Source organism: Oryx dammah, unplaced genomic scaffold (genome assembly GCF_014754425.2).
Source record: "Oryx dammah isolate SB20612 unplaced genomic scaffold, SCBI_Odam_1.1 HiC_scaffold_18, whole genome shotgun sequence".
NCBI lineage: Eukaryota > Metazoa > Chordata > Mammalia > Artiodactyla > Bovidae > Oryx > Oryx dammah.
Genome location: NW_024070202.1, coordinates 61,128,627 through 61,140,753, shown reverse-complemented (window position 1 = coordinate 61,140,753; position 12,127 = coordinate 61,128,627). Strand labels below are relative to the sequence as shown.

Here is a 12,127-nt window from a genome sequence, read left to right as displayed (position 1 = left end):
TAGAATAAACTACTGTTGGTGTCAGTTATTGTTAACCCTAAAGTTAAGTATAAGATGCAAGAACTTATTGGTAAGAGCCTAAGATTCTTTTGCTTGAATGCCCAAGAGAAGCTTGCAGACCAACTTCAATGTAAAAACTTGTGATTAGGGACAAAAGTTAGAATTTGACAAAATCTCTGTTAATCAGATTGTAGCTGAATAATGCAGACAGGGAGATGGGTAGAACTGGCTCCGTGAGTTTCTGTTGTGGAAATGTCAGATAGCTTAGCCAAGAGACACTCTATTAAAATAGAACAAAGTTGCCCCAATACCACCATTTTGTTTTAAAACAGAGAGAAAGGGGACCCGTTCTATGGGAATTCTTGATGTCTAGATTGCTTTTAGGTTAATTTAGTTCATTCAGCTCATCCACTCCTTTCCTCTGGGGGTCTTCTGTGTAGCAGTGACCTCAGATAGGAGAGGCAAATTGGATTTATAGTCACTTTCTTTAGTAGCTACCCTGTCTGTGGCCATAGTCAGTGAGGAAACCAAACAAAATTCAGTCCCCAAGTACTTCCTGACCACCATGGCCCTTTTAAACATTACTCACATTTTTCATAAAATCTTCGTTTACTTGTTACATAAACCTTCCCAGATTTCTCCTTCTACCTTCTCCTGTGGTGGAAATAGTTATATCACATATTGCTCTAATTATGCTGTATTTCACTTGCATGTAATTTTTCTCATTATAACATTATCATAATTTGAGTGGACCAAGCATTTGAGAGAGGCCCATTCTCAATTCAGTCTTGACTGACTGAGTCTTTTAGCTTTGCTTGGTGACTTCTTAAAAACTTATTTCACTTTTTGATCATACCTTTTGCAGAGTATATACATTTACAGTTATACGTTCTCCTTTGCCTTATTTATCTCTTTCTCCCCAGGGCCTTTCTGACCTATGCCTTTTATCTAAATTTAATGTGTCACACTTTTATTTCTACAAACCAACCTTGCTATATTTCCCTCCTTCAATGCACAGTATTTATCATCTGATCAGTAGTGCCTACTTTGAAATATAGATTAAACATTTGAATTAGAAATGCTTTATCACATGGAAAGCAATATTGTGCAGTTGAACACTGAGAGGTCAACAGACCTAGGTTTAAATCCCGACTCAGTGACTGACTGATGTAGGTTTAAATCCCGACTCAGTGACTTACCAAATGTGACTATGGCAAGGTATTTAACTTTGCTGGCTCTCTGAAATCTCCTGTGTCGTAAGAGAAGAATAAACTCCACAGAGTGACAGTAAAGGTTAATGAGTAGATTACTTAGCATATTGTCATACACACAGAATGAGCTCAACAAATGGTCGCTATCTTTATTGTAAATGTGTTCCCTCCATTTACTAATAGATGATCAACTCACAGCTTATTCATGCTTATACCATTACTAGTACCAATGTGGAGAAATTATAAAGATGTAGAAGTATAATACACCTGGCTGTAGTCTAGAAGAATGGTCTGGCTTGTGACTTAGGAAATTTCCCTTTGCCCCACCTTCGCCTGCCCCATCAACTGTTCAACTTTTAACTGAATATGGATGTAAAGAAGAGATTCCTGGTGTGAACAGAGAGATTAGGATAGACAAAATCTTAGGATCTTTAGATCACTTATTGTAAATACTCTGCTCTACTAACAGTGGCGAAAAAAAAAAGAGACAGTATAAAATAGTATTATCTGTAAGGCCAGGAGAAAGTCCATAAGTCTGTGGAGCTCCTGGAGGGATCTAGAGGGCTGGTCCCCATATTTAAGTCTGTGGTGTGCTTGTTCTTCTAAGAAGTGACCCACCCACCCTCAGTGACTGTCTTGGCACCAGCAAATTGTGCAGTCATATCACCTGTGCAAGATTAGTTACTGTCTTTGATGTGAAGTTCCATCATTTTCTAAATGTGATTGGTGTGAGTTATGGCTCAGCTAACCAATCTGCAAGATGATTTTCTTTTATTATGATTGGAGAAACACTTTACTATATATTCCTAATTTGGCATCCATTAAAACAGGGCGAAGAGTTACTCCTTTCACTGTTCAGGCTCCCCTCACTTCACCCCACAGTAAGAGTACTTGGAGGTATGGAATAGGGGAAGGGATCCTGATATTTTTGTTTGTTCCTGTAGGAACTGGCTATCTGCAGATACCAAGGAAGAACGGGATCTCTGGATGCAAAAACTCAATCAAGTTCTCGTTGATATTCGCCTCTGGCAACCTGATGCTTGCTATAAACCTATTGGAAAGCCTTAAACTGTGGGACATTTCCATGTCATATAGAGGTTTTCTGACCTATGTCATAAGTGTATCTTAAGAACATCAGATTTGCTGGTTGCTTTTTAGGCTTTAAATACAAAAGGGTATGTGCCAATATTCATTCACTACATATTATGCAGTATTTATATCTTTTGTATGTAAAACTTCACCGGATTTCACTTGTGTTATTCATAAATGATTAGTAGAAAAAAATTTATTATAGTCAATTTTGCTAAATTTTAATTTAAAAGCCTCATTTTCCTAGATAACTAATTATTCAGTTATTCATGATAAAGCATTTATTTTAAGGTAAGGAATTTTGAATTGTCTCCTTAGAGCTGTGGGTCTCAAAGTAGAAAGATCTTCCACAATTGGAGACAGAAACGTCCGACTTGACCATTCTTTCTCTAGCCTGAGTACTTTTTTTCTGGAGATTGAGGTCATTTACTGATCATGATATATCTTGTTTCTAGAGCACTGAAAAAAATTCTAAGGGACTTTGCAGAAACATTTTTAGTAATGGAGGTAAGAACCTTTTAAAAATAGCAAATGCATATTAGTTTGAAGCTTATGGCTGCTGTCAAATAAGACATGAGGACATGGGGGATATTGTGTGAGATTTGGGGGTTGAATGTTTTATTTAGAAGACTTAATCACATGGTTTATGTTTACTCAGTTACTATAGATGCTGTGTGATGCACATTTCCATGGAATACAGGCTTTTAAAAATAACTTTTTGCTATATAGCTTACAGGCTCCTCAAATATACCTGGCAAATTACTTCTTTCTGCTCCTGTAATAAGAATAAATGTAAATTTGAAGACTCCTTATGTAAGAAAAGTAAACCTCACCAAGCTGCTATGGACTAATACTTTGCTTGCCTAAATTCTTGTCTTTTTTTTTCATATCCATATATGATGGTGTCTAGAAACCCATTATGAAAATCACTTGAAAAACTGTTAAGTCATGTATTACGTTTAAAAGCCTAATGCCTTTTTTTTTTTCACTTTTAAAAGATTATAAATGTAAACCACAGGCTCAACTTTAAGTACACTTTCAACTTCTTCTTTGAATTGTTGGTTATTGATGGGCTCATTTATAAACACTAAATTCTGTCACCTCCTGTCATTTTATTTTGTATTCATTCAAATGTGTTTTTTCTTGTGTATATTATAAAACTATATTTTATGATCTCCTACCTAAATAAATACTTGCAAATGACCTAAGGAATTAGCTATTTAAGAAATACTATTAAATTGTGCTGTACAACTGCTCTGCATTCCAGGCTGTAGGCTCCCTCAGGGAGTTGTACTGACTTCGTGAGGATATTTCACCATCTTTTTACCTCTAGCCCAGTGCTTAGCTCATTGTGTGTTCTTAGAGTCCCTGTTGAGTGAGGAGGTAGGTGAAGGATCCATTTATGAGTCAGTTTGATAGAATATGGTACTTGGATACACATCTGAGGAGATGGAGGATGAAAATATTCACAACATATTTGATAATCCAAGAAGTACTACACAAAATATATAAAGAGCTTCTTTGATTGGCTATCATCATTTGAACATTTACTATGTACCAGGAGATATTCTTGGTGTTTCACATACATTATCTCGTATAATCTTCATGTGACTGTATGAAATAGGCATTGAATGAGGAAACTAGAACTTAGGTAAGGCAACATGCTTGATAGCAAGTGGCAAGCCAGGATTTGAACCCAGAATCCACATACTTTATTATTACACTGTGATATTTCTCAAGTTAATAAGAAAAAATTTATCCTAAAAAGGAGTCAAATATCACTAGTAGAAAATGCACACACACAAATCCAAAGAACCAACAAAATATAAAAATGATACTAATAAGCAAAAACACACATTAAATGCCAGTGGGTTATTGGCCCTCAGATTGTTGGAACTACTCAGTGTTGCTAAGAAACCTGTACTCTTGGTGAGAATGGAAACTGCTACAACCTTCTTGGATGACAGCCTGGCATCCTCCAGTAATCTGTGTGCTAACACACAGGATCAGTATGTCAGATCATACTTCATGCATCAGAGATCTTATCCATATAGAGCTTTATTCATAATTTCAAGAACACGAGTGATCAAGGCACTGGCTAAGCAAGAAATCTGAAAAATCCTGCATACCTCCTGGACCTTTCATTCCTGCTTTGAACAAGTAATAGATAAGACCGCTCATGAGATTCGTGAGACATCAAGCACAGCAGGGAGCCTGGAGGCAAGGCAACATGTCCATTTTGTGCCCTATATAGTTATATAGCTGGTGTGACTCTCAGAAGTCTTGCCTCATGAATCCATAAATTCTGTTTACCATAAGCAATTCTTAACCAGCCACATCCTACTAAGAGCATTCCATAGATAAGAGATCTAGCAAATATCATTAGTCTTACCAGCCAGGAGGTCATTTTCAGCACATTTGCAAGAAATTTATGTGTCACCTGCCTTCTTTCTTTCCCAGAACCCCAGATACTTTAACTCCTTCCTCCCCACTCTCTTCAGATGAACTTTCAGGTGAGCAGACACATAAAAGGATGATCCTTACTATACTGTTTTTAAAGAGGAAAAATTGAGATAAAAAAGGAAGAAAATTGGAAATAGGAAGAAATCATGGCACACCCTTTCTACAAGAAGAAAAGGAAACCATGTATATGTATATTGATATAACTTTTCAGAACATCTTATGGGGAAAAAGGATATGCCCTGCAACATGAAACTGTATATGTAACATACAAATACACAAATACCCAGATGAAAGTGGGGAAGGAACCACACCAAATTTTATATGGAAAAGTGCAATGGAAAGAGGTTGGGGGTAGTTAGTGCAGGATGGAGAAATGCTTTGACTTTTGACTCTATTTCTAGAATATTTGATTTATTTACAATGAAAATATTTTCATTTTGTTCATGTTCATGCACTTGTAAACACTTTAAAATTTGAACTCAGAATGAAACTTTGAGTGGAAGACTGAGTAAAGACTACAGGGTATTGGATTGAGAAGGGAAAGGCACAATGAGACAGCAGTTAGGTGGGGAAATGTTGAGGAGGGATATTTGTTACTACACTGATGGGGAAGAGTCAAAGGTGAGGGAAGACCTGAGGATAGTGGTAAAAAGGAATTTAAGAGATGGTGGAGGATGAATTTGTGAAGCAGGATGAAGCGTCACAGAACCAAGATGATAAGTGGAGTTTAGACCCCATCCCAGCAGTCTCCTGTTCATGGGAACTTTGTGACTAAGTAATGAAGAATTGGAGCACCCAAACTACGCAGTCATGTAGGACTGGACGCGACTTTGGAGTGATCTGTAGGATTTACTCCTCTTTTGTGAAATATGCTGGCTGCTGGGAGCCACGTGAAGGCTGAGGCAACTGCAATGTGGAAAATTCCACAACTGTTTCAACATGAAGCTGGAGCATGACTAACTATAGCAGAGTCTCTAAACCCTAACAGTTTATATCATAAAAAGAGTCTGAACCCTAAAAGCATGTATGCCCCTCTCCCATTTTCAGGGACCAGCCGCAGGCCCTGCCACTACTTCTAACTCCTTCATTTTCTCTTTTTTTTACATAGGCTTTACAAAGATGTTTGTTTCATGGAATTTAAGCTGCTCATTTTGTCAGATGAAAAATTAGAGGTGAACAATAGCTTACATTTCTAAAACAGATAATCAGTTCTATTCCCCTAGTTCCATAAAAACAATGTAAATACGAGCGATTTATACATCTTGCTGGGGAATTCACATAATGCTGGGGAATTCACATAATGCTGTGAATTCCCTGATCCTTAGGCTTCCTCTCCTCTCCAGTTACTCTGATCGGTTTTGATCACTGGCCACAGGAGTGGAGTGGCGTTGGGAGTCTATGGTTATTTGATATGGTCATTTGTTTTATTGCTTGCCCTTTTAGTTCACTCCCATTTCTCAACACATAGAATCAAAGTTTGAGATTTAAGCCCTTAAACCTGTAGGAATCCCTGTCGGCTTTTTGCATAGGCATTACTCAGGTTCTGAATGATAGTGAGTCTGGTGTGGAAGGTGCCCAAAGCCCACTATTCCCATAGAGACAGCAACCCAGAAGCACTGGTCCTGCCCTCGCGAGGAATCACCTAGCGCTGCTGTTGCCGTCTCAGCTGTGTCCACGGGTCCATGGAATTAGATCCCAGAAAGGCAGTTCCAACTTTAAATTGCTAAAACCTTTTGGCAGTGGGCTAATTGCTTTAAAAATGGGGAGAAAATAGTAGATCCACTTTAAAGATCTTGCAAGTGGAGAATCTGCAAAGATTCCTATAAAAGTTAACTGAAAAAACTGATTGACATGAGTTACTAAGGACTAACTAGGAAAATGTCAGTAATCATCAGATCTCAGTAAAACCAGGACGATCAGTTTACAGTTCCCTTAGTTTTCAGATTGTCACAAGTGTCGTTAAACCAAAAAACTAAAATAAAAAATAAATGTGGGAGCCATCGGGATAAATGCAGCCTCATCCGTGGCGATGGAACACATTGGTTACACTGGGGTTCCTGGGTGTGGAGCAAGTGCCCTGTGGGAGACTGGCCTGAGGAGGGCAGCAGTCTGATGCTGAAGCCAACAGGAAGACATTCCTTCTCCATTGCCTGCTCCTGACTGTTCCAAGAGGAGTCTCAGTTTGGGTCTGTGTGCTTGGATTTCTATTCTTAACTAATGTCCCTAATAGAGAATCAGGGGACTCAGGTCACACACCCTTTATCTGGTAAACTGGCTCAGTCCCTCCCTGGGTTGTATTATTATTATCTTATATATTGTATTAATACAATATAATACAATACAATATATTTTATTATATATTTCCCAGTTGCCTCTCATTTACAGCAACTGCTAGTAGCTTTGCTTTTTTAGAGCTAACTCCTTTTTTTTTTGAAAGCAGAGATAGGAGAGCCACCTGAGTTGCAGAATAGCTGCAGAAAGGATTTGTTATTTTGCCTTGAGAGTCCAGAAAAACGGCTGTTTGAATTGTCCCTTTTCTTTTAGTTTTGGGAGGTTTTTACACACCAAGAAAATGACATAGACTCTATGACACAGTAAGTGTGTCTTGTTAAAGCTGTTCAAGCGTTGAAGTCTCAGCTCCCTAGCAGGCCTTTGCATGGGTGGTGGTGGGACCATGCTTTTTTCTGTAGTGTTTGACTGGGATAGGGTGATAGTTGTCTAAAAGTTTTCTATCTTGCTAGACTGTCTCTTTTCTGGTCCTTCAGCTAGAGAGAGAACTGGTTTTTCTTGGGCTTTTCTTGCTGCCATTGGCCCCTCTGGGTTGCCAGCTTCTCCAGCACCCAGTCCAGAATATATCACACAAAAGTCCAGAGAACTCACCATCATGTTGTTCTTTGGGTCTCGAGTTCTCCAGATGGGCTACCCTTTTCTTTTCACCTCTCAGAGCCTTCTGGTGTTTGTTTTACATACAATGCCCAGGGCTTTGACCGTACTTACAGGGTGGAATAGGAAGAAATGTATCTACTCCATCTTGGTTCCACTGAGAGTTTTAGCAGTCTGTAATTTCCAGAGTTCTCAGGCACTTCAAGTGGGCTTTAATGATGTTAATTTAAACAGTCCTTTCTATTATGGAATAACTTTTTTCTTTGATTAATTCTATTAAGAAGTGTCCCAAAAAACTGATGAAGTTTTTAAATCACTTAGGCAATTTTGATAGATTCAAGTGAGTTTCAATATCTTTTCATGTGTTAGTCCTATGCATTGCTTCATTTGTGAATTCTGTATTTACACTGTTTGCCCACATTTCAGTTATCCTTATTATTTGATTTGTAAATTTATATGTTAGGGAGATTAATGTTTGTTTATATGTAGCTGCATCTACACTCGGTTCCTTTACTAGCTGAGCATTCTTCAGCTACAAATTGAATATTCTAGTACCTACAACATAATCCATTGGGAGCATTAAATAAGACAATAGATATTAAGGCCTCAGACCAGTAAAAAGGCAAAGTAAATTCCTAATAAGTGGCAGTGATTGTTTATTGTGGAATTAGCTGCCCAAGAAGGTCTAGACAGAGGCAGATATAAATCTGATTAGGCTAGCTGCCTTCCCAACACCAAGATTTCTGTTCTTGTCAGAACAGAAGTTAGAAGTTGCTGGGAATTTAAAGATGTCTAGAAATTCTCTTGGCAACAAATAACATTTTACGGCATTTATTGAAGTTTTGTCATAGAGAAAATAACAGTAATGATACAGCTTTAGAATTGCCTCCACTCAATATAACATCTTTTTCTTGTTTTTTTTTTTTTTTAAGACTTCCGTGAGAAGTTAAAACAACTTTTACTTCTATAAAAGTGGAAAATGGACTTAATCTGCTTTCTTCCACAAGTTAGATTTTCATGTGAGTGAAGTCATTTAAAAAATAAGTACTTCACAAAATTCAGAGGTTTAGGCGTAGTAAATGAGGTTTAACAAAGCAGGAGACTCCAGACTGGTAAGATGAAAACTTAGATGGCATAGTAATTTTATGGGATTACTTAGATGCTCCATATTACCTATTATTTTGCTCAGTTCTTGGAAGTGTTATGAGCCCCCTGGGACTGATAGGCAAGTTTCAGTTTGCTTGACTCCACCTCCCACAGTGCATTTAAAATAACATTGTAGAGAGAACATCTTCCCATCTCCTAGTTACAAATTGTTGTGGAAATTTGTAATGTAATCTTAAAATAATATGAAGCCCCTAACAATGTAGTGTAAGTCAAAGCTCAATGTTAAAGCTGATGAGAAAGAGTCACCATAGCTTTAATTGCCCCAGTGAAATGAAAACATTTAGAAATGTAGGAAATCTTATATAAGAAATCTTCTGAGAATAAAAACCAAAGGAAAAACAAACTGATCAAATCATTTATCTACTTTTTGGCTAGTCTGTTCAGGAAGGAATAGAGTAATGGAAGAAAACACCTTGGCACAGAACACCAAGTTAGGAAAGAAAAGAAAGAAACTTAAGTGTACACTACTTTTCTATAGCCTAATTTTATGCTTGCATGCTCTGCTCAGTTGCTTTAGTCACGTCTAACTCTTTGTGACCCCAGGTTCCTCTGCCCATGGGATTCGCCAGGCAAGAATACTGGAGTGGATTGCCATCCCCTCCTTTAGCAGATCTTCCCAACCCAGGATCAAACCCACTGTCTCCTTTATCTCCTGCATTGCATGTAGACTCTTTACCACTGAGCCACTGGGGATTTTTTTCAAACTACTTTTTTACTCTGAGCCTCTGGCTTCCTGGTTTGTAAAGCGGAAACAAAACTCTGAAGGTTTTGTGATGTAAAAATCCTTTATAGAGCTTGACCTTGGGGCATGCAGCTTCAGCCTCTTAACGGAAACTTACTGATCCTTAAGTGAGGTGATGATCACACAGAACCTGGTGTGTGATTCACAGTTGGTGCTCGATATGTGTCTACCAAATGAATTGCATTAAACCAATTAAAATTGATTGCTAATTTTTAAAATTTATTTTTAATTGGAGGATAATTTGCTTTACAATATTGTGTTGGTTTCTGCCATACATATGAGTTAGCCATAGGAATACATCTGTCCCTTCCCTCTGGAAGCTCCCTCCCACCTGCCACCCCTTCAGGTTGTCACAGAGCAACAGATTTGAGCTCCCTGTGTCAGACAGCAAAGTCCTACTGGCTGTCTATTTTACATAAGGTGATGTTCCTGTTTCAAAGCTACTCTCTCAGTTCATCCCACCCTCTCCTCCCCCTGCTGTGTCCACAAGTCTGTTCTATGTCAGTGTCTCCATTGCTGCCCTGCAAATCGGTCCATCAGTACCATCTTTCTAGATTCCGTATATATGCATTAATATACAATATTTGTTTTTCTCTTTCTGACTTACTTTACTCTCTATAATAGGCTCTAGGTTCATCCACCTCACTAGAACTGACTCAAATGTGTTTCTTTTTATGGCCAAGTAATATTCCATTGTATGTATGTACCGGACCTCTTTATCCATTCATATATGGTCTGGCATAAATCACACTTACATAATTCTCCTAAAAAATTAGCAGATAACATTAGGAGATCTAAGGGTGTTCACACAGAATTCTAGCATGCAAAGTTTAAAAAATGTATTTTAGCAGTGGCCCAGAGTTTCTTTGGGGTAGCAAATGTCCTTGTTTTGGAAGATGCCTTGAAAGGTATGACAGAGACTGTAGTGATCCCCTCTTTATGTAGTGATAGAGCTCAAAGAATGGCATGTAGCTGCTCAGAATAAAGACTACACTTCCCAGCTTCCCCTGAAGGTTATAATGGCCATGAGACTTGAGTTCTGGCCAATGCGATGTAAGTATAACGTTTGTTGCAGCTTTGGGGACTATTCTGGAGACACTTGGCTTGTGTCCTTTGTACTTCAATGTTCCATCCTTCTAGCTGCCAGCATCATACAGCTTGAGAAATAAAGCCAGACCTTAGGGTGCAGAGCCACCTGGGAGCAGAAAGGTGCTCCATCTGTTTGTAACAGTGGTAACTACTGTTATGATCTGAACCTCACGTCTTGTTGAGGCTTGGAATACATTTTCTCTTTTGCCCAGAGTCTTCTCTTGAGATTTTCTCTTCAAACCTGCCTTCTGTCATTCCTCCTGCCCACCTGGCAGACAGTTTTCCATGGTTCTCTTGCATTTCCACACAACTTGTACTTCCCTTGCAAGTTAGTTCTAGACAGTCTTCTCTCAGATGTTGTATAGTGGAAATTCTTGGAAGAAAAAGTATCTGCCTCTGGAGCAAAGAACAGGTTTGTTTACAATCTTGGAAGGTAGAGATAGTGTCTTTCTTGAGCACAAAAGTCAGACATACTGATCATTATAAAAGATGCACTTTTCTTAAGCACAGGGTTCCTCTCCTGTAAGGCAACCCAGAGGATGCGCAGGTGTCATCTGGTCCTCTTTGCATTGTCCTGCAGGAACTGGGGCTTAGGTAACTGGCACAAATGCTATTACTCTGATTACTGTTACTGCTGTAAGTAATATAGTCCTTTATCCATAACCCAGGGCTGTCTTCTGTCAGCACCCATGAATCTGTGGTTGGCTAACTGGTTAGATTGCAAGTAGAATAAAAATCTCAGGCCATTGGTCTGTCTGAGTTTGTCTGATCTGCTTTATGTTTCTAAACCCCAACCTGGGGTAAATACAGAGATGCAGGGAACAAAAAAAAGCAATCCAGGTTGTGAGAAGCAATGCTCATCAAGCACTGAGTGAAGGACAGACATTTTTAACGCGGCCTTTGGAACATGTGCTTCTGGCTCAAGCACTTGTACTAACTGTGTTTCCATTTCTGCCATCTGCCTATTTCGATGGGCATGATGAGAAAATGCAGTGGGAAATTTACTGTATACTTTGCTGTGATATTTCAAGGGTACATACTACAACATTATGCAGTGTCCTTTTTAGGAGAGCCCACGGGAGAAATTTGTCTCAGGTATTAGGAAAAGCTGCATTTCTGTTGAACAGCTGTGGTATGTTTGTCCTATGGACACTATAAATCTTGTAACTGATTGTGTATCTCAGCACCTTGGAAGAATGGAGCCAAATTTGAAGAATTTAGCTTTTAGAATTAATTGAGGTCAGAGAGTATGCATTTGATATACTAAGTTTATTCCAGGTTGTTTTCCTCAATCTTTCCTTCATTTATTTATTTTTATATTGCTGCAGTATGCCAGGTTTTCAATTTTTATTTTCAAATTTTAAGGGCCTAAAATTTCTACAAAGTTTGTTGTAAGACCAGCACATCCTGTTTCCCTGCTTCTCCTCCCTCTGGCTCTTACATCCTATCTCTTCCTCTCCTGTGGGTTAAATCCTGGTTTTGG

General features: G+C 38.5%; 1 protein-coding gene across 5 annotated transcripts in view; it reads left to right on the top strand.

The window, feature by feature from the left end:
- Positions 1-3,473, top strand: part of ANLN (anillin actin binding protein) — a 53,227-nt gene extending 49,754 nt beyond the window's left edge. For all 5 annotated transcript variants that reach the window (XM_040260186.1, XM_040260184.1, XM_040260185.1 and 2 more), the window contains one exon: positions 2,156-3,473. In XM_040260186.1, coding sequence (XP_040116120.1) covers positions 2,156-2,279 — 124 coding nt within the window. In that variant the 3' untranslated portion in view covers positions 2,280-3,473. The remainder of the gene's footprint in view (positions 1-2,155) is intronic.
- The last annotated feature ends 8,654 nt before the right edge of the window (positions 3,474-12,127 follow it).